This window comes from Marmota flaviventris, chromosome 3 (genome assembly GCF_047511675.1).
Source record: "Marmota flaviventris isolate mMarFla1 chromosome 3, mMarFla1.hap1, whole genome shotgun sequence".
NCBI lineage: Eukaryota > Metazoa > Chordata > Mammalia > Rodentia > Sciuridae > Marmota > Marmota flaviventris.
Genome location: NC_092500.1, coordinates 95,949,478 through 95,975,598, shown reverse-complemented (window position 1 = coordinate 95,975,598; position 26,121 = coordinate 95,949,478). Strand labels below are relative to the sequence as shown.

The window sequence follows — 26,121 nt, the reverse complement described above, 5'->3', positions numbered from 1 at the left end:
ATATGCTTTTGAGTATTCTTGATGAATAGAGCTTTGAATAGACACTTTGAGCCCCAAAGTATCCTTTCTGCAGTAATTTGCTGAAGTGTTTAGGGTTTTATCTGGGGAAACCCAATGCATAAGCACATCTGTCTATAGCTTCATTTTGCCAATGAGAGGGAGAAGTCACATTTTCTAAATCTCAAGGAAACAAAGAGTAGGAAATTTGTTGTAAGTGATAGTCTCCAAAATTGTTTTGGCCATAAACTTTTCCATACACTCCATAAAGGCATCTCTGATGGCTAGTCTTAGACTATCCTAATTATCATGGTTTTTGGGAACAGATCTTCCATGGAAACTGAGATGCTTCAGGCAGATCTGGAGGGTCAGATGCATTTAGAACATGTTGTACATCACCATACAGAAAAGATGGAGACCAGCAGATAGATCCCTTCTTTTCTCAACTGTACGGGCCTGCAGGGAGGCCTACAATTGGTACGGGGTAACCCATTCATCGGCTTCACACAGGGGCAATCATCAAGTTAAATAGCAGTTATTTCCCTGCAAGACACAATGTGAACAACCCTCCAGCTCAGCCCTAGGAACACACAAGTGTGTGGAAGAACAAAGGGAGAGCCCACAGCCAAATACCACTGGGAAGAAAATGAGGCCATAATGCTCTAGTCCCCTCGATGTGGGTACACAGGGGCGGCCCTCTAATAACACATCAAATAGGCAGCCCTGAGCTGGTGGGCCACCCAACCGCATCCAACAAGAGGTACCATGTATTCAAAAAACCACTAACATACCAAGCCCCTTATTTGCAGCCCAGGGTGTACTTGTGACAACCTTTTACAAATCAGGAGGTACACACGAAGTAATATTATTTCAGTAGGGAAACTGATTTCTGCTTCTGTGTCACAATTTAAGAAAACAAAAGACAGAACTATCGATTCTAAAGATTTAGAAAATTAACAGGTATATGAGAACAGGATCGAAGGAAAGAGAGAAGGTTTCAAATGGGCCTCTTACCTTTTTGTCACTCAGGCCAGAAACCTGGTCCACATATTCCTCTTGGATCATGAAGGCAGCTAAGTTGGCAGTGTAGCTGGCCAGGAAAATGACAGCAAAGAAGGCCCACACTGACACCATGATCTTGGAGGTGGTCCCCTTTGGGTTTTGCACAGGTACAGAGTTGTTGAACACTAGACCCCAGAGTAACCAAATAGCTTTGCCGATGGTGAAAGATGGGCCGCCTGGCTCTGGCAGAACAAAACAATGCAGACACAAAGTTAAGCCAGAATCACTAGTTGTATTTCAACCTACAAGTACACAGAGCTGGAAAGTCTCTGCTAAGAGCAGGGTAGCCCCTCCCTTAAGACTGAACCTTTATAATTTGAGAGTCTGTTTCTCTCTTTTTTGGGGAGCCCCAGAAGGGCAGAAGAGGGTCCTTAAGAGAAAAACCAGGGTTCTAGGGTGTGTGGTGGATCTTTCTCCAACTGTGTTCCTGCCTTCATACCTAAGACCATCAGAATTATGTGGAAACTGAGTAACAAAGGCTAACTGTGCCACTATGGTCACATTTGGGTCATTGTGATCATTTTTTCCTAACTTGTATATTTGTATCTACCAAGGAAGCATTTTAACTTCCCAAACATTAGCAATAATTATATGAGGTCTTTTTCTAACCATTGTCATAAGCCTCCTCTGAGTCTATGCACATTCATATTGGATGGTTTTGAATGGACTTTTTGCTGATTATCCTTCAACCTCTAGCAGTTAGCATTCAATATTTCAAAGACAGACTTGACCCTATGTCAACACTTCCCAGCCGATTTCCTACAGTAGTAGCTTCTGTGTACAAGAACATTAGGAAGGAAGTCATCAACTTCCGCCTGGCCACCTGCATCTGAAGGCAGAATATCTGTCTTTGACTTCCCTCCACCTGCTCTTTACACAGATAGTACCAGGGTATCTGTCCATGAATGTATGGTGGCTTCTATGCTAGCTCTGCTTAATGAGGGTAAAATCTTGCCTTTATCTGGATCTCCATGCAGACAACGTGGCTCTTTCCACTGCAGAAACCAACATCTGCCTGCACAATTTTATGACATATTAACACAGGTCTTATTATGTTTTCTGTGTTCCTGATGGCATCTGCTCAGCCAACTACATTATCAGGGACTACACATGTTAAATATGATATCTAACAGTGCATGCACATCTGTGCATGTGGACCCTATTTATTGAAACAGATATGTAACTAGAAAGTCATTTATAACCAAAGTTTTTAAATTGTAAAATGCTCTTGATATTTAAAGTGGCACTGTACTGAATTCCTTTGTGAAGACAAACAGCTTATTATAAAGTGAGTAATTGTAAGTTCTTGCTCTGAGTATAGTAAATCTGGATTTTTACCTTCTGTTTCCTCCCCACCTAAGAATGAGAGTGCACATGAACTTTAGTTATTGCAATTGTCAACCTAACTACATACTCATGTGATTCTCAGAAGTTTTCTTTATCAGGCTGGGCAGATCATGGCTTCTGAATGGCCCTTTAGCAAAAGTGGGTCACCACTGATTGTACCACTGTGTGAAGACATGGAGATTTCCACCCCAGAATACATAAACCAACTCAAAAGGTAGGTTTACACTTGAAATATGTCAGTGAAGTGCTGATTCACATCCTGGACTGTGAATTCAACAGAAGCATAATGGAAACTTTTATAAAATATGGTTGCCTGAAATCCACCCCCAGCGATTCTTATTAAATTGGTATAGGTTGGGTATTATATTTTTTAAAATTTAATTTAATTTGTTCTAGTTAGTTATACATAACAGTAGGATGCATTTTGGCACACTGTACACAAAGGGAGCACAACTTCTCCTTCCTCTGGCTGAACATGGTACAGAGTCCAAAGCAGAGATCTACTATTTTGAAACAGAATGGTTGAAGCCCCATCCTAGACTGAGTGAATCAGAAAGTGAGGTTCAAACATCTTTGTCTTTTAAGTGCCCCATAGGTAATCATTCTTAAGAGCCAAGGTTAAGAAACTTTCCTCTTAGAGTATAAAATTCCAGGTTAGCAGACACATTCTAGAAGGATAAAACTCAGAGAAGATAGACTATTTCTTAATCCTGGGGTTCTCAGGAAGCTTCAGAAGAGCTATTTACAGGAATCCCATGTCCTCCTTTGGAAATCTAGCAAACTTTGAAAAAGTGTGTGTGCTTCAAACATCTGGGTAGCCCTCTCATCTGTGGAACTACCTACCCAGGAAATTGCCCCCGGCCCCCATCCACTGTAGCTATGGGTGAGAATTGGTCTACTCTGCCCATTTCATTCCACACATCCAACTTCTATGCTCGCTGGCAAGGGATGTTGATCTAGGACCATATGCCTGAGAGATATTGTACCTCAGTAGTGATCCTTTGGCTCTGAGGAACTCTGCCAGTCACAACCACCTGCGCTTACCTTGGGGCAACCTATTTTTCCTGTCCTTAATAAGTGTGAACAATCTGTCTTGTTAGTTACATCTGTTCCAACAGACTGTCCACAGCCTAAAGTCATCGAAAGCTTCCTGTTACACTTTCAGAGTACCCACCTCTACTATCACTCTTCCCTTTCATTTACCTAGGGGTAGGTAGAACTGGGCTTAGAAATGATGTGAACCATAAGGGGGACACAGAAATTCAAACTAGCATCTTATTTGGCATATTTCTAAAGTGTCACCAGCTTGGTGATCTAGAAGACTGAGGGATTTTTTTTTTTTTTTCCCAGAAATGGAAAAACTAGGAAGAATACGGATCAGGGAAGAATCAGGGGTAAGGAGAATTGGAATTACAAACTAGAAAAACATAGAAAAACACTGGTTCCAGCTGGCCTTACCTCTGCCATCAGCGAGGCACCTGTTATAACCCACAGGGCTGAAGTATTCAAAGACAAAAACGGCCACGGCTGAGACGATGAGCAGCATCACAAACATCATAACCCATACGTCAGCACTGAATGGCTCTGGGAAGGGAAAGAAAACAGTGCTCAAGGTCAAAACAGAAAAAAAGGATGCTAATTATTTCACTTGGTCATGCAAACCAATATTTGGGGAGAACAAGAAACAAGTGTGCTGAATGCCTTCGTGATCCAGGGACTAGTTTAGGGAGAAATCAAACATGCCTGGACAGATCCATCCCCCGGATCGGCATGTCAAGGTTGCTTTCTTCCAAGCACAGGAGGAACACAGTCTCATACTCTTGTACCGTGTAATGTTTGTAGAGATAGTTTCTGCTATCTATTGGATCCATATCTAAGTCTTTCAGTAAAAGGTATAATTGGACGGAGTATTGTATAGTATATGCTACAAGTGAATCATATTGGACTGACTTGGTTTACGTTTTCATCTATATGTCCATACCACAAAGGGGAGGCCCCCCAAATCCTTCCCCAGTGCTTCTGAGACTTGCAGCCAAATTAATTCTCAACAGACTTAGCTACTATTTCAGAGTTGAATTAATTCAGTAATAATTATGTACAATAATAACCATCCTCTCTACCCCATTGTATCACTCCTCTTAAATTTTCCATCTAGATTTAATTTTTCAACCCATTTTGATGTGTTATTTTTCTATTTATTTGTGCTACTGAATATTGAATCCAGGGTCACACTGGGCCACTGCCCCAGCACTTTTTCATTTTTTGTTTTGAGACAGGGTCTCACTAAGTTGCCAAGGTTGGCTTTGAACTTGCAATCCTCCTGCCTCAGCCTCCCAAGTCACAGGGATTATAGGTATGTGTCACCAAAATTTTGGGATACACTGGCCAGCTGATACATTTTATTTGTTAACATTGACTTATATCCACATTAATATCAGTATCTGCAACAGAAGGAATTTAATAGTTGACATGTTGTTGAATAAGTTGTGATTCACAATCACAATCTATCTCCTATTATGAGGTGACAGTGTTGGGACAAGACCAGGCAAGATAGTAAGAATATTGTACACAGTTTTCTTTACTATCTTTAATCATTTTTGTTGAACCCCTTCCAGGTGAGCTAACTCTCTCTGGCTTAGAGGTGTCCAAGCACTAAATGCTGTGTTGCAGAAGCCATCTCTCGGAAGACCAAGACAAAGGGACAATTGCTATTCTTTCCCATGATGCAATATTTTCTCAAATGTGTCTCAAAATAGTTCTGGCCTTTTTAACTGTCACATCACATTGTAAACTCATAACTAAGTGAATTAACATTCTGTTTTCCTCATCTTCCAAATCATTAATAAAGATAAAGTTGAGAAAGGGGAAAAATGGCTGAAAATTTTAAAGTACCTTTCTTTCTCTGAAACCTATTTACTATTGTACTTCCAAAAGAATTATAAAAGTTTGGTCACTTAATCAATTTAAAAACAACCTTGATAAATCCCCAGAGCTTGACATACCCACTGTGAAATACAAAACCTTTCTATGGCAGTCAGACTTACACATAGAAAGTAAAATTTTAAGCCTCTATATGATAGTGTATAGACTCTAATCTACCTTGATTTCACTATTTCTAAGATTGGGTAATAACTAAGTAAAAGAATCACCTCTGTGATTCTGCGATCTCCCCACTCCCCCTGCCCCGCCACCATTAAGCCCAGGGCAAATTTATATCCAAAAAATACAACAAACACCTATATTAACCTTTATAATTTACAAAGCACTTTCACCATTTACTATCATGCATGATTCTTTTAGTGACCATTTCATTTGGGATTACCTTATCCATTTTACAGAAGAGTAAACCAAGAATGAGAGATCAAAGTACTTTCCAAGTTCTTACATAGAAAGTGGCAGTTAGGTTATGAACTGAGGTTCTCAAGACAGAAAGTCTGTGTTCTTTCTACTGTATGGTTTTGCATCTTTACCTGCCTACCACACTGGTTCCTGGGTTAGGGGTGGAATTCTGAGATGATCAAATGTGGATTAGAAAACAGGCTCTGAAGGCTACATACTTGGACATAATCCTAGATCTGTCAGTTTTGGACTGAGAAACTTATGGAAAATTACTTAACCCTGTCTCAGATTCCATTTCCTAAGCCATAACATGGGTATAATTATAGTACCAATGAGTTATTATAACCAAACATGCATGATTAATACCTGGCACATCACATATTAGGTGTTGAATAAATTTTGGTTTCTCTTACCCTGCAACTAACTCTTTCTCATTCCAAAACACACAATACCACACTTTGCCTAACATTTTTGTCTTTCCAGGGCTATTTGGCTCTTCCAGTTCAGAAACTGTGGTTAGTGCTCTACTGGCGGGGTTAGAATTAGAGCGTACTTTGTTTTTATCTTTTAATGTTCCAATCTCCTCAAACTGAAAAACTGCAAATAAATTGTAACCAGAAGCCATGAGAATTAATGCATGTGGCGTGTGTTATCTAATAACATTTCACATAAAACCAGCAGAGTCAGAATTTGCTCCACTACAAATAAGAAGATTAGCTAAGAAACTTCAATGATTTATATAAAATCTATGGAACCTATAATTCTACTTAGTGTTACATTAATTGAGTTATTCTTTTTGGATAGAGCTTAAAGAAATGACAGTCACTGTCTATTCAATTATCCTCCTTTTAAAAATCTTCATGTCCCTTGGAGTGATTGTGACTTGACCAAGGGCTTACAGCTTGTTTATGTCCAAACCAGGCTCCTGTCTTCTAGTCCGATGTTGTTTCAAGGTGACATTTAACTTCCCACCCCCTTGCTCCATAGCCCCTGCAAAAATTATGGGATGTGAGCTCACAAAGGACCTCATATAATTGAAAACTTGGCCTTATCTCACCTAGTCTTATATCACATCTAAGGCTTTTGACAGTTAAGTGATGCTGGAGGGTGGGGAAGTAGAGAATGATAAGGGGAAGGATGGGTTGGGGTGGGAGGAAGCATCAGTTCAGTTCTGGCTGAAAAAAGCCTCAGAAAATTCATGTGACAACAGAAAACCTTTTTTTGGTAGCACTGAGCTCAATTCTTGAAGATAATTAAAAATAAATAGGTATTTCAATGATATCCAGAATTAGAAATTTTTAGAGCAGGAAGCACCCTCAGAGATAGGCTAGCTGAAATGCCTTCTATGGCTAAGGAAACTGAGTCCCAGGATGGAGCAAATTTGCTCAAGGTCAGATGGTGACTAAGTGATAAGAAAAGGACTCATATGGAGGCCTCTGATGACCAATGCAGGAGTGTTTTCTTACGAAGCATTATGCCTTTCTATTATTCTGGGTGTTCTTCAGCTTTCAGGTTTGAGAATAATCAATTTTGATGTCCTCAAAATGAAGTCCCCAGATGAGTTAAGCTATTAGGAAACCAACACCCGACTGACAGAACCTGGCCATGTGCTCCTTCAACTATTCCTTATTCCAATTCCTGTCACCAGCAAACACATCATTTACCTAAGAAGGCAGAAGGTGAGACAGTCCCATTGCTGCGTGACACCATGACACTGATGCCAGTCTCTATGAAGGGTACAGAGAAGTCAACCACCTCTGATCGCTCCTCGTTGATGGTGAGCGATCCCACTGCCATGTAGGCCCTCTTCATGACCACCTGAGGAGAAAGATACCAAGTTCTGGTTAGAATACCCAGGAAGGCAAGGGCCACCTTGAGGAAAATACTCACGGCCCATCAGCAATTTTCTTCATACAGTGGGAACAGTGCATTCTCTTTACCACTTCATATTTTACAAATCATAAAATGAGCCCTTATATGTGTAATAAGAATTGTAATGCATCCACTGTCATGTATTTAAAAAATAAAATCAATTTTAATAAGTATTTACATGAAATAAAATAAATGAAAACTGGAATTGGCCCTTACTTTCTGATACTCACCTCTCCAATCATACCATTCCAGGTGCCGTTGATTTTCTTCCCATGCTTGCCATTGGTAACCAGGTAAAGGTCATAGGTGAACTTCACAGATTTAGAAATTTTCTTAAGGATGTCGATACAGAACCCCTTGCAGCACTTTTTGATGTATCCTGGCTCCTCATCTGTTTTATTCCTAGCCAGTTAAAGAAACAAAAAACAAAAGCAAAGCTTTGTACAAGGAGCACAGTATTATTCTTTGTCATTAAAACTCCAATTCTAAAGCAGGCCACCCTTCACAGCACAATTTATATCAGACCTGAGTGAGGAAATAAACCAGATCCCAGAACCGCAATATTCTCATTATCTCATTACATTGGGCCGTGCTTTCTCACAATTTTTAATGTTCCTTTGAAGTACAATACACATCAGGAAAGAGTACATATCCTTAGGGCTCAGTTCTGTGAATTTTCATACACTAAATTCACCCTTTCAGCCAGCTCCTGAATCCAGGTACAGAAAAGTTACCACTAAAAGGCTTCTTTTTCTCCCTTCCAGGCACTTCCTTCCCTCACCAAAGAAAACCATTATCCTGACTCATAACAACATAGATTAGTTTGACCTATTTTCAGAAATGGTTCTAAATATCAAAATTTTGGGATATACTGGCCCAAGAAAATATAGTTCAATACCAAGAATAAACCAAAATCTCTATAACCTTGAGATCCCAGGCACTGAGGTCAGGAAAGGCCAAAGGAACCTTAAGCATGCCTAGCAGTCATTCTCCCAGGTTATGATTTGGACAGAACCAGACATCAGACCACAGGGCTGCCAGCAATTCAGCAGCTCATTAGCAGCTGAAAATTGGACATGGTGCCCAATGCATTCCTTGCTGCAGGTCCCAGGCCTGCCAGGTGCTAAGAACTGCATCAAAATTGACTCTCTCATGCTACCCACAGCCACTGGGGTGGTGCCATACTCAGAGACTATGCGTTTTTGGCAGGGGACTGTGTTCCTCATGCAGGTTCCACTTAGAGGGTCCACGCTTTCCACAATGACAAATGGAGCCTCCTCCAGGGTCACAATGCTTAGGTGGTCATCCTCTTGCTCTTCGGTCTCGGGACACATTCGGGGCCACACATAGTATTTCATCTGCAGGGACTTGTCTTTCCACTTCCCCACCTGCACAAGGATAAAGAAAAGACTCAGAAACCACTGGCCACGACATATACAGCTTCCTCCAGCACTGTCTGAATCTTCCCAGGAAGCTGTTCAATGAAGGCAAACAGATTTAAGCATTGTATGTAATGGAGAGAATCCCTTTTAAACCATATGTTCAAAAGGAGACTACTGTGTCCCAAACCAAGAAAGGCAATACATTCATTGACTCACCCACTTACCAAACATTAAATAAGGACCTACTATGTGGTGGGTACCCTGCTTAGCCCCATAAGCTTAAAACAGCATCATTTTGTCCTTTATCAAGCTCATACTGAATAAAGGAGTAAGAAGTATAAACAACTATTTACAACACTGTATGGTGAATAATAAAACTGAAGCCTGTACCAAGTGCAGGGAGCATGCCAATTTTCTGTGTTGTGTGGCTGTCAGTTTTTTTTTTCCTTTAAACTTAACCATAATAAATAACATGATAGTGAGAGCTGAAAAGAGTCTTGGAAAGGTCAACAGAATGACTGCAGCAAATGAGCTGGCAGAATGTGTTTTGGTTTGTAATGGAGGTCCAGTGATGAACTGTGCAGAAAACTAGATAAATCTGAACTGGAATAAAATGATAAGTTGGGATGAAAGAATATAGACACAGCTCACTTGAAGAAGGGAATATGATTGGGCTGGTGATAATCTCATGGGTCAATGCAGAAATGCATTAGTATGAATCACATGGGTCTCTCTGTGAGCTGCCACATAAGGCCACACAGGCTGTATGCTGTATAACCAGGAGTACCATTCTTGTGACTCTAAAATGAAGGGTGGATGCCCTCAAAATCATGCACATGGTGATCCTGCTGCCAGTCATAATTAAATGAATGGTTCAGTTATAAGAGCCATTCATTCCTATTGTACAATAGAATCTACATGACTTAGTTGGTAGGTTCTCGTTCTCGCTGTGCCGTTGAGTTTAATGGAGAATGAGGGAACACTTTTAATTTTTTTCTATAACTAGCATCTTCAATTATCACAGGAATTAGGAATCACAAGTCCCTTCATTTTTCCAACCTATGATTTCCTCTGTGCAGAATGCAAAAAAAAAAAAAAAAAAAAAAAAAAAAAACAAGGTGAGGTACCAGAATTACAAACTACTTAGTTTATTTAACTACAGAAATCAATAAGAAGCAACAAATTGACAGCACTTCTTAAATTTTCAAGTGAACAGGCATGGATTTCTCTATAAATGCAAAACTCCAACTCCTTCTTTTGTTTCTGCTTTTGTCTGCACTTAGGTTTCTACCTGACACCTTCTCAGGTGTGGTTAGCTCCTTTCTCCAGTTTGTCCCATGGCATGATGACTTCCATACTCAAATTAGGCCTGAGTAGCCACTACCTTGTTTTATTGCATTGTTACAACATGGGCAGTGATTGAGTGTCCTGGGTTGCCCTGTTTGGCACCTGCATAGCTTTTCTCTGGCATTAACCCTGGTATGGGTTGGTTTTCATCCAACTGTGTAAATGAAATTTTGCTTCTTTGTTCAGAATTATGCACTGAACCAAATGTTTGGCTTTCCTTTATATATACAGCTGCAACTTAACCTACAATGGGGTTATGTTTCATTAAGCTCATCATTAAATTGAAAATATCATAAGTTGAGAATGCATTTAATACCCCTAACCTACAGATTATCAGAGCTTAGCAGTACAGCAGGCTGCAGGGTCAGTTTTCCTTGTGATTCTTGTGGCTGCCTGGGAGTTGCAGGTCCCTGCCACTACCCAGTTTCATGAAAGTATTGTACACATATTGCTAGCCCTGAAAGAGATCCTAAATGGTTTCCATTGAATGTATACTGCTTTTGTACCATCATAAAGTCGAAAATCCATAAGTCAAGCCAACATAAATGGTAAGGTAGGGGCGCCCTGTGTAGTCTTCTTTGTACTGTTGATCTTGCTTTGTTCCCTGTTTTTCCTTCTTTTGCTAAGACTACTTATTTCTAAAGAAGAAATTTCCAAATGGCTTCTGAGACACATGCAGATATTAATGCCCTCTTCCAGTGGAGCTTGGCAGAGAGGAGACCCACCCTGGGATCCATGATGTTGGTTCACCTCCATTCCCAAGGAACCATATTTGCCCCTGTGGCCAAACCAGTAATATATTCTGCATGTTCAACAGTAAAAAAAAAAACGTTGGCAAGCCCTAAACTAGTATTTTATTTTATTTTTAATTCCCCTCACATTGGCTTACCAGTAACTTTTGATATTTTTTTCCCCTTTTAAATCCAAATTTATTTTTCTGCCTTCATTGCTACCCTCCTAGCCCAGAGTAAGTGGTCCAGCAGCCCATTCTGGAATTATCTGAGGAAGATGCCAAATTACACAAGGTTCCCCTAAGTCCATTGTGAACTGCTGCCAGATGACTTTCTGAAAACACAACTTTGTCATTGTACAGTTTATATTCAAACTTTTCAATGATCTCTCACTGCTCTCAGCTGTGCAGCCATTTCACCTGGATGATCCAGGTCTGTGCACTGGGCCTTATCTACCTTGATATCACTATTTTAATTCATGAATCTTTTGTTCAACTCAGATGTTGTTGGTATTACAAACTAACATGGGTTAGTCAAGAACACACTGCAACATTCTAGCTGCCGTTTATTTTCTAATAGACTATCTACAGAGAAAAGATGTTGCAAACAGCATTTTGGGAAAGTTTCTTCTGTCATTCTTGTGAACGAGATGAACTACAACATGGACTATTGAATACTTTCATAGGTTGGAAAAGAGTTTCAAAAATCTACATCCAAAAAAATAAAAGAAAAGATTGTTTAATGAACCAAGGCCAACATGAAAAGAGGTCTTTAGTGACAACGTAAGGAGATACCATTCTTAGAAGTGGCCTGTTAGTGTTTTGTAAGACAAAATAGAAGTCATGCTCACAAAATTGCAGACAACACAAAGTTAGAGAGGATATAAAATATAATGCATTGCTGAAACAAGTTTGGGAGAGATACTAACTAACTGGAATAATGGACTGAACCAAATGGAATAAAATTTATCAGTATTTGTGCTTAAAGAATAGCATTTAGATTTTTTAAAACACAACTGCACAGTCCTGAAAAGGAGATATTTCAATCAACAACAGTCTATAAAAGCTATTACAATAACCAAATGGTGTATTTATAGACAGAGTTTAGTGCATGGGGTGAAGGGAGGGCACAGGTGATTCTACCCTACTCTGTTTTCATCATATCACAGTAGGAAAACTAGGTTCTCATCCCATAATTCTGTGATCTACAGATGCTTATTAAATACACCATTCTCATTTCCTCAACAAAAACTTGTTCACACAGTTCTCTTCTAGTGCATTCTTTCCCAACTTACTACCAAGTTAGCTGGATCATATCTTTGCCTCATATCCATTCAGCCCAATTAGCAATGATTGCATACCAACACTGTGCTGGGCACTGGGCTGTGTGCTAGAGATAACAATACCAGGTAACATTTAGTGAGCACTTAGATGTGCTAGGCACTGAACTTGTCCAGTGATCTCATTAATCATCATACCTCTGAGACAGAATCCCAATTAATGTCTCATTTCTACAGAGGGTTTTGTCAGCTTTCCCGTGATCTCAAGATAAGTGGGTACTGAGCACAACAATGTCAGAAATTGAAACTGAGAGCCTGACTCCAGAGCTTGAGCAACACCTACTTTGCTGCCCTGCTTCTCTGACAATGAAGGAGGAAGATGTGGCCATATCCTTCCAGCACAGACTAGATGGGAAAGGCACTGTCTATTGACAATAATATCAAGTTAGGCTTAAGGTAATCACCCTCATATAAGGAATAGACCAGGACTTTGGCATTCAGATAGAAGTCATCATTACTGAAAAAGACGAGGGGAAAGCCTCACAAAGACCCTTATCTTTGGGCTGGGCCTTGAAATTTCAGTGGTAACTCCTTAGGGGAAGTTCTTTATCCACTGTACTAGCTTGGTTCTCCTTCTCCTTAAAGACTGCTCACTCAAGTCAGATAATCGTTAACAGTCTTGACAACCAACTGGACTGTTCTCACCCCTCCCCAAGTCCTTGTTCAATGGTGTTGGGTTGGTAGCTTGGAAGTGCTAGCACCATAAAATTGGCAAACAACAGAGGTCCATCAGGGCTTCCTCTGTCCAATTCACTCCCAATTGTTAAGCTTTTATCAGCTTGCCACTGCCCAGAACAGCCAAACCACCTTCTATAATGATTTTTTAAAAAAATTTCTAGGTGACTTGTTTTCTAAATGAAATTCCAAATGTGTCTCTAAGTATTCCAGAGGTAGTGGATAAATTTCTAAATCCCTTATTCTCAGTTTATACATGTGTAAAAATGGGTGGGTGGGTTTCTCCAGTGCTTTCCACATAATTTCCTAATACCATGATCCCTTCAGGACAGGGACTTGTGATAGCCCTTCCACAGATGAGACCCCAGGGAAGAAGGTCTCCTATGGTCACTTCCTTAAGAAAGGAAAAGATTCATTTGTCTTAGGCCATGATTCTTTTTTTCCTCAAGGATGATTTCCATGAGAGGGTAAGTTAACAAATTCATGGAAAACTGAAAGGAGAAAACTTTCAGGGAAAAAAAAATAAAATCTACTATGAATAGTAGATGAATAGATAGATTCATTGTACCAATACACAGGACTCATCTTAGAGGAAATATTGAGATATTTACCTCCAATTCTGTCCCCCCACAACTCCCGCCACTTTTTTTCCTTTTCCTTTTTTCTTTCTTTTTTTAAATTTACTTTATTTTGTGGTGATGGGGATCAAAACCAGAACCTTGTGCATTTTAGGCAAGCTTCTCCTCAGATTCAATATAGAGCAAGGCAGATTATCATTGATAAATCATTGAAATTAGATTTTAAAAGGGACATATTTATGTAGAAAAACGAGATGTTTCAAGGAGGAGGAAATATGGTGAAAATATTATAAATGGAAAAGTTTGGAAGAACAATGAACAATAGTAAATAAAAAAAGAGGCCTAAGACTCTGAGAGGAAAAGTGTTGAATGCTTGTCTCAAGAGTCTGAAATGGCATGAAAATGCAGAGAGTAGTAGGAAATGAGGTTAACAGCAGATATTTTAGAGACAATCCAGTGTGAAAAATGGAAAAAAAGAATTTATAGTCAAGATTAAAATATAATCAGGAAAAAATAAAACCTTAAAAAATAATGAAGAAAGTGTCTGTAAAGCACTCTGCATTCCTTGGAGACAAACACTAAACAAACATCATTACCTCAAGCACATTTAACAGAAACATCTGTCTATAAAAAATTCAGTTATCTGCCATTTGAACATTTGAAAGGATCTCTTGAGGATTGAAATCATCCTTCTCAAGAGAGAGAAAAAAGTCTTTGCTTAGTTTTCTCTGAAAAACACAGTCATGTTTTAGGGTTCTGGTTTGGTTCTCCTGATACAGGCTGAGCACCTGTTCAGCTGGGAAGTTCTCCTTGGAAGCACATTTAGTGGCCCATGAGCCTCCTCTTATGAAAATTCTGGGGAACCAATCTGTGGTGATTTTAAACTTCAAAGTCCTCTTTTTGCTAACAGATCTCCATTACCACCAGTGAAACTGACATCAATTAGCACCCTGATAAGGCCATGCATAAAGACCACAGGGACAGTGTTCCTCTCTGAAAGCTCTTGAGTTTGTCCCTTTGCCACAAACAGTGAATGTGCACAGCAGAATGATCATGTCATTGTGGGCAAGGGAGAGGGGACCCTGGGAGAGTGGTCATGTCATTGTGGGGAGGGGATGGGGACCTAGGCAGGCATCACAGCTGCAGCAGTCCTTGCACAGATAAGCAAAGGACATCAGTCTCCCGGGGCTGCCTCTCTCATCTGCACAGAAAGTCATTTTTTAAGATCCTGCAACAAAAGCACTTATTAGAGCCTCTTTAGGCGTCAAAGGTTATTTTTCAAAAATCAAAGCGTTTTTGTTTCTTGCTCGAGATGACATCTGGATCTAACACAAAACACTTGCTGCTTATTTTAAGCCTTCATCTGACTTTTAAAATGCAAAATTTAAAGCTACATGTTATTTCCCTGAGCAAGCTGAAGGGACAGGCAGAGTTTCTGCAAGGCAGCAGAATGCTGCATTCCTTTTTTTTTTTTTCCCCCAAAGAGGTGTTGAAGCCAGTGACTGCCCCCAGCCACATGTTGATGCAGTCTGAGACTTCTTTCTAGTGGCAGAAATCTCTAAGGAAAAGAGTGCACTTGGGTTTCTTCACCCCTATAGGTACACATCTTAACTGTGAGGATTTTTAAAGTTTGAGTGAATGATACTAGTTCATTTTGCTCAATCTTGATATTTCAGTATCCATCCCTTCCTTTCCCCTGTCCTTTGTAACCAAGTGAACGTTATGGTTTATGGTCAGCTGTTTTCCAATAGCAATTCAAAATACTGAGACAGATACAGAAGAGGGGATGTGTGTGAGTGAACATGTGCGTGTGTGTTTCCCACATCAAATCATAATATGCCCATTTCTCTACCACTTGCTTTACCCACTTCATGATAAAAGTTTCTTCCAACTTGTCAGACAACAGATCTCTTTTAAATAGCAGCACAGCAGCCCATAATGATGAATGCACCTCAATTTCCTCAGCCACACCCCTATAGATTAATATTTGGGATATTTAAAAGAATAACCAAATATCTTGGTGCAGCCTAAGCATCAGTTTCTGGTTGTAAAACCAACAGAAAAAGAGGGTATGTATGTTTCTAAAATGTCCTTTATATCACTAGAATACATGTTGGCAGCAATTGGGATTGCTATCAGCCAGCAATGCTTAAGAGGGCTCCTTGCTCACACATCCTCACTTGCTCCAACTTTTTTCAGTGTTAACTGTTTGCCGATCTAAGGGATGAAGAATGGGCTCTTCCTGCTCCAATTTTCATCTCCTCAATGCACAGTGAGCTCAAGAACTTTCCCCACATCTGCTAGCCATTTAGATTTTCCTCTTTTACCCTCTAGTCACATTCTCTACCCACTCTCAATGGCACTGTTTGTCTTTCTTATCTATTGGTGGGAAAGAGTTCCTGGTATAGTGTCATTGTGATCCTTTATCAGTCAGACATGCTGGAAATATTGCTCTGCTTCTGACTCTTTGGGTCTTTGTTTTTCTTTTTTTTCCTATGCACAAGGATTTGCAAATCCATATTTGCCCTTTTAAAAGAGACTTTGGTTTTCAATCCTACTTTAAAAAGAAATCTAACCCATTCTTGAAATGCCCTGCTTTAGTCTTTCTTTGGATACTTTTGCATGTAGCATTTTGCCTTCTGTGTGTGTGAGAGATGCTGTGCTCTGTCTGTTCAACACAAGCTTTCCTCTCTTTACCCCTTCCCTGGCCTAAAGACATTCCAGAGAATGCTCTGCACCCCTTTGGCCCTTCTCAGGCATCACCACTTCCCTAATACAATTCCTGCTCACCCAAGCCCAGAAATAAGTCTGTTATTTAATCTTCCTTAACAATCTTGTGGGTCAAACTCTCTCTTTGACTATCATATTAAAATGTTAGTTTTATTCTTTTTTTTTTTAATTTTTTATTGTTGGCTGTTCAAAACATTACATAGTTCTTGATATATCATATTTCACAATTTGATTCAAGTGGGTTATGAGCTCCCATTTTTACCCCATATACAGATTGCAGAATCACGTCAGTTACACATCCATTGATTTACATATTGCCATACTAGTGTCTGTTGTATTCTGCTGTCTTTCCTATCCTCTACTATCCCCCCTCCCCTCCCCTCCCCTCTTCTCTCTCTGCCCCCTTTACTGACATTCGTTTGTCCCCCTTGTATTATTTTTCCCCTTCCCCTCACTTCCTCTTGTATGTACTTTTGTATACCTCTGAGGGTCTCCTTCCATTTCCATGCATTTTCCCTTCTCTCTCCCTTTCCCTCCCACCTCTCATCCCTGTTTAATGTTAATCTTCTTCTCATGCTCTTCGACCCTACTCTGTTCTTAGCTACTCTCCTTATATCAAAGAAGACATTAGACATTTGTTTTTTAGGGATTGGCTAGCTTCACTTAGCATAATCTGCTCTAATGCCATCCATTTCCCTGTAAATTCTATGATTTTGTCATTTTTTAATGCAGAGTAATACTCCATTGTGTATAAATGCCACATTTTTTTTATCCATTCATCCATTGAAGGGCATCTAGGTTGGTTCCACAGTCTAGCTATTGTGAATTGTGCTGCTATGAACATCGATGTAGCAGTGTCCCTGTAGCATGCTCTTTTTAGGTCTTTAGGGAATAGACCGAGAAGGGGAATAGCTGGGTCAAATGGTGGCTCCATTCCCAGCTTTCCAAGAAATCTCCATACTGCTTTCCAAATTGGCTGCACCAATTTGCAGTCCCACCAGCAATGTACAAGTGTACCCTTTTCCCCACATCCTCGCCAGCACTTGTTGTTGTTTGACTTCATAATGGCTGCCAATCTAACTGGAGTGAGATGGTATCTTAGGGTGGTTTTGATTTGCATTTCTCTGACTGCTAGAGATGGTGAGCATTTTTTCATGTACTTGTTGATTGACTGTATGTCCTCCTCTGAGAAGTGTCTGTTCAGGTCCTTGGCCCATTTGTTGATTGGGTTGTTTGTTCTCTTATTGTCTAATTTTTTGAGCTCTTTGTATACTCTGGATATTAGGGCTCTATCTGAGGTGTGAGGAGTAAAGATTTGTTCCCAGGATGTAGGCTCTCTATTTACCTCTCTTATTGTTTCTTTTGCTGAGAAAAAACTTTTTAGTTTGAGTAAGTCCCATTTGTTGATTCTAGTTATTAACTTTTGTGCTATGGGTGTCCTATTGAGGAATTTGGAGCCCGACCCCACCGACTGTAGATCGTAGCCAACTTTCTCTTCTATCAGACGGCGCGTCTCTGATTTGATATCAAGCTCCTTGATCCATTTTGAATTAACTTTTGTGCATGGCGAGAGAAAGGGATTCAGTTTCATTTTGTTGCATATGGATTTCCAGTTTTCCCAGCACCATTTGTTGAAGATGCTATCCTTCCTCCATTGCATGCTTTTAGACCCTTTATCAAATATAAGATAGTTGTAGTTTTGTGGATTGGTTTCTGTGTCCTCTATTCTGTACCATTGGTCCACCCGCCTGTTTTGGTACCAGTACCATGCTGTTTTTGTTACTATTGCTCTGTAATATAGTTTGAAGTCTGGTATCGCTATACCGCCTGATTCACACTTCCTGCTTAGCATTGTTTTTGCTATTCTGGGTCTTTTATTTTTCCATATGAATTTCATGATTGCTTTCTCTATTTCTACAAGAAATGCCGTTGGGATTTTGATTGGCATTGCATTAAACCTATAGAGAACTTTTGGTAATATCGCCATTTTGATGATGTTAGTTCTGCCTATCCATGAACAGGGTATATTTTTCCATCTTCTAAGATCTTCTTCTATTTCTCTCTTAAGGGTTCTGTAGTTTTCATTGTATAAGTCTTTCACCTCTTTTGTTAGGTTGATTCCCAAGTATTTTATTTTTTTTGAAGATATTGTGAATGGAGTGGTTGTCCTCATTTCCATTTCAGAGGATTTGTCGCTGATATACAGGAATGCCTTTGATTTATGCGTGTTGATTTTATATCCTGCCACTTTGCTGAATTCATTTATTAGCTCTAATAGTTTCTTTGTAGACCCTTTTGGGTCTGCTAGGTATAGAATCATGTCATCTGCAAATAGTGATAATTTAAGTTCTTCTTTTCCTATTTTGATGCCTTTAATTTCTTTCGTCTGTCTAATTGCTCTGGCCAGTGTTTCGAGAACTATGTTGAACAGAAGTGGTGAGAGAGGGCATCCCTGTCTTGTTCCAGATTTTAGAGGGAATGCCTTCAATTTTTCTCCATTCAGAATGATGCTAGCCTGAGGCTTAGCATAGATTGCTTTTACAATATTGAGGTATGTTCCTGTTATCCCTAGTTTTTCTAGAGTTTTGAACATAAAGGGATGCTGTACTTTGTCGAATGCTTTTTCCGCATCTATCGAGATGATCATATGGTTCTTATTTTTAAGTCTATTGATGTGGTGAATAACATTTATTGATTTCCTTATATTGAACCAGCCTTGCATCCCAGGGATGAATCCTACTTGATCATGGTGCACAATTTTTTTGATGTGCCTTTGTATCCGAGTGGCCAGAATTTTATTGAGGATTTTTGCATCTAGGTTCATTAGAGATATTGGTCTGTAGTTTTCTTTCTTTGAAGTGTCTTTGTCTGGTTTAGGTATCAGGGTGATGTTGGCCTCGTAGAATGAATTTGGAAGTTCTCCCTCTTTTTCTATTTCCCGAAGTAGCTTGAAAAGTATTGGTATTAGTTCCTCTTTAAAGGTTTTGTAAAACTCTGCTGTATACCCATCCGGTCCTGGGCTTTTCTTAGTTGGTAGTCTTTTGATGGTTTCTTCTATTTCCTCAATTGATATTGGTCTGTTTAGGTTGTCTATATCCTCCTGACTCAATCTGGGCAGATCATATGACTTAAGAAATTTATCTATGCCTTCACTATCTTCTAATTTATTGGAGTATAAGGATTCAAAATAATTTTTGATTATCTTCTGTATTTCTGAAGTGTCTGTTGTGATATTGCCTCTTTCATCCCGTATGTTAGTGATTTGAGTTCTCTCTCTTCTTCTCTTCGCTAGCATGGCTAAGGGTCTGTCGATTTTGTTTATTTTTTCAAAGAACCAACTTTTAGTTTTGTCAATTTTTTCAATTGTTTCTTTTGTTTCGATTTCATTGATTTCAGCTCTGATTTTAATTATTTCTTGCCTTCTACTTCTTTTGCTGTTGTTTTGCTCTTCTTTTTCTAGGATTTTGAGATGAAGTATGAGATCATTTATTTGTTGGTTTTTTCTTTTTTTAAGGAATGAACTCCAAGCAATGAATTTTCCTCTTAGAACTGCTTTCAATGTGTCCCATAGATTCCGATATGTTGTGTCTGTGTTTTCATTAATCTCTAAGAATTTTTTAATTTCCTCCTTGATGTCTTCTATAACCCATTGATCATTCAGTAACCTATTGTTCATTCTCCAAGTGATATATTCTTTTTCCTTCCTTCTTTTATCGTTGATTTTCAGTTCCATTCCATTATGATCAGATAGGATGCATGGTATTATCTCTACTCCTTTGTATTGTCTAAGAGTTTCCCTGTGACATAATATATGATCTATTTTTGAGAAGGATCCATGTGCTGCTGAGAAAAAAGTGTAACTGTTTGATGTTGGGTGGTATATTCTATATATGTCAATTAAATCTAGGTTATTAATTGTGTTATTGAGTTCTATAGTTTCCTTATTCAACTTTTGTTTGGAAGATCTGTCCAGTGGTGAGAGAGGTGTGTTGAAGTCTCCCATGATTATTGTATGGTGGTCTATTAGACTCTTGAACTTGAGAAGAGTTTGTTTGATGAACATAGCTGCACCATTGTTTGGGGCATATATATTTATGATTGTTATGTCTTGTTGGTGTATGGTTCCCTTGAGCAGTATGTAGTGTCCCTCTTTATCCCTTTTGATTAACTTTGGCTTAAAATCTATTTTATTTGATATGAGTATGGATACTCCTGCTTGTTTCCGAAGTCCATATGAGTGATATGATTTTTCCCAACCTTTCACCTTCAGCCTATGTATGTCTTTTCCTATCAAATGCGTCTCCTGTAGGCAGCATATTGTTGGGTCTTGTTTTGTGATCCATTCTACTAGCCTGTGTCTCTTAATTGGTGAGTTTAAGCCATTAACATTTAGGGTTATTATTGAGATATGGGTTGTTCTTCCAGCCATATTTGTTTATTTATGTTACTAAACATGGTTTGTTTTCCACTTTGATTATTTTCCCCCCTTTAGTGTCCTACCTCCCACTGTTGGTTTTCATTGTTATTTTCCATTTCCTCTTCCTGTAATGTTTTGCCAAGGATGTTTTGAAGAGATGGTTTTCTAGCTGCAAATTCTTTTAACTTTTGTTTATCGTGGAAGGTTTTAATTTCATCTTCCATCCTGAAGCTTAATTTCGCTGGAAACACAATTCTTGGTTGGAACCCATTTTCTTTCAGTGTTTGAAATATGTTATTCCAGGATCTTCTAGCTTTCAGAGTCTGTGTTGAAAGATCAGCTGTTATCCTGATTGGCTTACCCCTAAATGTGATCTGCTTCCTTTCTCTTGTAGCTTTTAAAATTCTCTCCTTGTTCTGTATGTTGGGCATCTTCATTATAATGTGTCTAGGTGTGGGTCTCTTATGATTTTGCACATTCGGCGTCCTGTAGGCTTCTAGGATTTGGGGTTCTGTCTCATTCTTCAAATCTGGGAAGTTTTCTCGAATTATTTCATTGAATAGATTGCTCATTCCTTTGGTTTGAAACTCTGTTCCTTCCTGTATCCCAATGACTCTTAAATTTGGTCTCTTGATGTTATCCCATATTTCTTGGATGTTCTGCTCATGGTTTCTTAACAGTCTTGCTGAGCTGTCTATGTTCTTTTCAAGTTGATATACTTTATCTTCATTGTCTGATGTTCTGTCTTCTAAGTGTTCTACTCTGCTGGTAGTATTCTCAATTGAGTTTTTAAGTTGGCTTATTGCTTCCTGCATTTCTAGGATTTCTGTTTGTTTGTTTTTTATAACCTCTATTTCCCTGTATAGTTGATCTTTTGCTTCTTGGATTTGTTTATGTAATTCATTGTTGAAGTGATCTTTCATTGTCTGATTTTGCTGTCTGATGTCTTCCTTGAGACTCCAGATCATCTGAAGCATGTATATCCTGAATTCTTTATCTCACATTCCATCAGCTGCAGCTATTACCTCTTCTAAAGTTGAGTTGACCTGCAATGCTTGTGGTCCTTTCTTTCCTTGTCTCTTCATACTGTTCGCGTTCCTTTCTTCTTGGTGAAACTGTTGTGCTATTGAATTTTCCCCCTATATATTTATATTGGTCTTGTATAGTTGCAAAGTCTCCCTCGCAGGCACGGGCGGCGGCTCTGCCCCTCCGCCAATTGGGGCAATGTGCCTACCACGCCGGCAGGCCGCTGGGCCTGCTCTGCCAGTCGGTAGCAGGTCCGCCGTCCTTGCAGGCGCGGGCGGCGGCTCTGTCCCTCTGCGGGCCGCTAGGCTTGTTCTGTCGGTGGTCGCAGTTCTGCCTACTTTGCAGGCGCAGGCAGCGGCACTGCCCCTCTGCAGGCCTCTGGGGCTGTACTGCCAGTGGGTCGCAGGTCCGCCTACTTTGCAGGCGTGTGGGGGGGGGGCGGCTCTACCCTTCCTCAGGCCACTGGGCCTGTTCTGTCTCTCGGTTGCAGGTCTGACCTGTTCTGATGGTGGTCTCAGTTCCGACTACCTTGCAGGCGCGGGGGGGAGGGGGCGGCTCTGCCTCCCAGCAGGCCGCTGCTCCTCTTCTGCCGGTGGGTCGCAGGCCCGCCTACCTTGCAGGAGTGATTGGAAGCTCTGTCCCGCCCTGGGCCACTGGGCCTTTTCTGTCGGTGGTCACCCTTCCCCTACCTGGCAGGCGAGGGGGGTGGGGGGCGGCTCTGCCCCTCAGCAGGCCGCTGGGCCTGCTCTGTGTTTGGTCCCAGTTCCCTCTACTATGCCGGCGCAGGGGGAGGGGGCGGCTCAGTCTCTCAGCAGGCGGCTGCTCCTCTTCTGCCAGTGGGTCGCAGGCCCGCCTACCTTGCAGGAGTGATTGGAAGCTCTGTCCCGCCCTGGGCCACTGGGCCTTTTCTGTCGGTGGTCACCCTTCCCCTACCTGGCAGGCGAGGGGGGTGGGGGGCGGCTCTGCCCCTCAGCAGGCCGCTGGGCCTGCTCTGTCTTTGGTCCCAGTTCCCTCTACTATGCCGGCGCAGGGGGAGGGGGCGGCTCAGCCTCTCAGCAGGCGACTGCTCCTCTTCTGCCGGTGGGTCGCAGGCCCGCCTACCTTGCAGGAGTGATTGGAAGCTCTGTCCCGCCCTGGGCCACTGGGCCTTTTCTGTCGGTGGTCACCCTTCCCCTACCTGGCAGGCGAGGGGGGTGGGGGGCGGCTCTGCCCCTCAGCAGGCCGCTGGGCCTGCTCTGTCTTTGGTCCCAGTTCCCTCTACTATGCCGGCGCAGGGGGAGGGGGCCTGTTAGTTTTATTCTGATATGCAAATCCACATCTCCAAATGGGTATTTAAGTGCCTCGAGGGCAAGGACTATATTATTTTACCTCTTTTTTGTCCCTTGCGCTGGTTTGTACAAGTGTGTTCTCAGTTACTGACTGATGTCACTGGGGAAAAATACATCAGCCTCTCCACAAAGTCTCTGCTGCGTACCACCCCAGTGTTCTTCCATGGGAAGGATGGAGGGGGGAAATGTTGTACCCCAGGCATCTCCTTCATTCTGTTTGTCTTCGGCCTTCCTGATGGTGAAGTTGCCCTGCACAGACCCAGTTCTGCATGAATTGCTGTAAGTATAATGGCACAATCTGCCGCAGTGAATATCTAACAAGGCCACGGGCACAGCTTGACGCTCCTTCTCCTAATCATTTGCACACTCAGTGACGTTTAGGTCTAGAACTCTAGCAGCTGAAAAATGTGTTTGAAAACAATTTCCATATTTAAATTTGATCCATGACTGCCTTTGGCCTATTTCATCACTAAACTGGGGACCCGCAGCTCTGGCACTACTCCGAAGGGAGGCCCACCGGCCATTCTTGCCAGGACCTGTGTGGCTCTCCAAATGACATGGAGACCTCAATTGTCATTCCAGACCTCATATGCTGACTCCTGCCTCTCTGAGAGCTGGGGGTTCCCTGGAGAGCTGTGCACAGCCACTGCTGCTGCTGGCCACTGCCCTCTGGGTGATCCCTGTTCTCCACTTATCCCTCCCTTGGTGTCTCCTGCTCTGGAGAGGGAGGAATGGGACAGTGGGGGAGAGAGAGTAGAATCAGGTGCTAGGAACAAAAGTTGTTGATTCCCTTGGCACCAGACAGCAATTATGGTCATTTTAGATAACACCCATCAACAGAGATGCGATAATATCAGAGTAATTATAGCTATTATGGACCAGGACCAGTGCCAAGCAGTTCTCAGAGAGTTATATCATTTAATTGTCACTAATTCCCCCCAAAGTAGGTATTGTTAGTTGTTCACAATGTAGACTAAAAACCTTGAACCTTGTTGAGGGATCTGGGTTTTATCCTTGATCTATTCAGCTCTAGAAGCCCATGCCTCCTTCACCAATGCCATGTTGCCAAGAATGAGGGGGAGAGTCTATTTCAGCCCTGGAACCTCCTATCCTCATGGTTGTGTCTAAAAGGTTCATGGCAAGTGGCAACTAAAGTGCAGGGTGGGGCAAACAGGCAGAGTGGTAGCAGGTAGCAATAGGAGGCAGGGTGCTGACAAGCTGTGCAACCTTGGAGGCTTATTTAGCCTCTCTATGCCTGGCTCATATTTTATGCAGGTATTTGTTATTTTTCTCATCTCTTATTTTACTATGACTACTATAATAATCAATAATAGTGCAGCTCCTAAATGGGCATAACTTTCTCCAAGTGGCAAGGGGAAAACACTAAATAAGCTCTGACTTCTCAAACTTTTAACTCAATTTGTTTCATAATGTCAGGATATTCCATGCAATTCTTTTAGTTTCATTCAATATTTTCATTTCACTGTAAGTAGAATCAGAAGTCACAGAAATAAAAATGCTCCTACCCTTCTGTATTTACGAAAGGCCTTGAATAAGAAGAATCCCACTGAGCCAGGTGCTGCTTCTCATGAACCTCTCCCTGGGACAAGGTAGATTTTTTTTTTAGAAGGACATGGATTCCTTTATGTAACAGCTTTCTGTAAACCGTTTGCTGAACAGACTCACATAGGATGAGAGAATCAACATGTTTTCCTAAAGTGTCTGTCTTATCAGTCTTGGTTCATGGGCTCAAAATTTCCCCAGCCTGGACTCCCATCTTCTGAAAGCCAATTCTGAGTCCCTTCTGGGACCTATAGGAGCTTAGTTACTCATGGCTGAGCTCTACCTTCTCCTACAGTGTGCCTTCTTCCCAAGAAAAACCCTCCTCTGTGGCACCTCAACTGGTCCTAAGCCATCCTCTGGGGCATGTAGGCCCTAGTAAGGGATCTCTCAAACAGCACCAAGGCTAGTCCCTCTCCCTCTGCATCAACTTCCTCTTACAGCACTTGGCTTGAATATGGGTGCCATGCTCAAGGCTGTGGCTTGCTTTGGAACAGCTCAGCAGAGATGCTGTCTGGCTGACTGATGGTTTATGGGTGGGCTTTAGGGATGCTGTCTTCCTGTGCTTAAGGGACTGGGCCACCAGTTTCAGTCACTGACACTTCTTGTCATCAGATTATCTTGTCATTACTCTCTACCTCGAACTTCAAATGACAGTTATAAGGATGGAGCAGAAGTGTGTAGTGTCAGACCATTCTGACCCTTGAATTCCCGGATTCAAGTGTTGGCTTGGCAAGGTCTTTACTGGTATCTATGCCTATATGTATGAAGCAGATGTATGTGTGCAGGTATGTATTCATTCACCACTCTACTTACTTTATTTTTGATGTCATGTTAGTTAAGAAGTTAAGAGTATAGGCTTTAAAGTCAGAAAGGCCTAATTTGAATCTTGGCTTTGTCATTGTTGGCTCTGTTATATGAACTTCTAAATTCTGTGTTTCAAATGCCTACAGTTTGTTTAGCAATCATCCATCCCTGTTTCTCCCTTTTTACTCACTCTCTCTCCCTATCCCTTTCCTTAGTTCAGTATCTCCTTTTCTTATGAACTTCTCCTTCCTCAACACCAACCCTGTGGTCTTGCAGAGGTAGTCATGTGGTTACATCTTCTGGTCCAACTCCTGACCCACTCACAGGTGAGTGGTTGAGGGGTGGGGCACCTGATTGGCTGGGTCAAATCCTTGGAATTTCTGGCCTTAAGTCTAAGAAGAGTGTCAATTTTGAACTATCATTTCAGTAGCATAAGCTATATTTGTAAAATTCAGAAGCTCTTGGCCACCATGTTTTGTAGCCTCCAGAGAAATTGGTCTATGGAAAGAAAGATGAACAAAGCCAGGGGCAATAAAAAAGTAACTACAAATGATAGAGGGATGAAAATATCTAATAGCATAAAA

General features: G+C 41.0%; 1 protein-coding gene across 1 annotated transcript in view; it reads right to left on the bottom strand.

The window, feature by feature from the left end:
* Positions 1-26,121, bottom strand: part of Grin2b (glutamate ionotropic receptor NMDA type subunit 2B) — a 298,103-nt gene that overhangs the window by 39,525 nt on the left and 232,457 nt on the right. The window contains exons 4-8 of the mRNA XM_027955946.2: positions 8,803-9,005; positions 7,848-8,019; positions 7,410-7,563; positions 3,865-3,990; positions 1,012-1,241 (exon numbers count right to left, since the gene is read on the bottom strand). Coding sequence (XP_027811747.1) covers positions 1,012-1,241; positions 3,865-3,990; positions 7,410-7,563; positions 7,848-8,019; positions 8,803-9,005 — 885 coding nt within the window. The remainder of the gene's footprint in view (positions 1-1,011; positions 1,242-3,864; positions 3,991-7,409; positions 7,564-7,847; positions 8,020-8,802; positions 9,006-26,121) is intronic.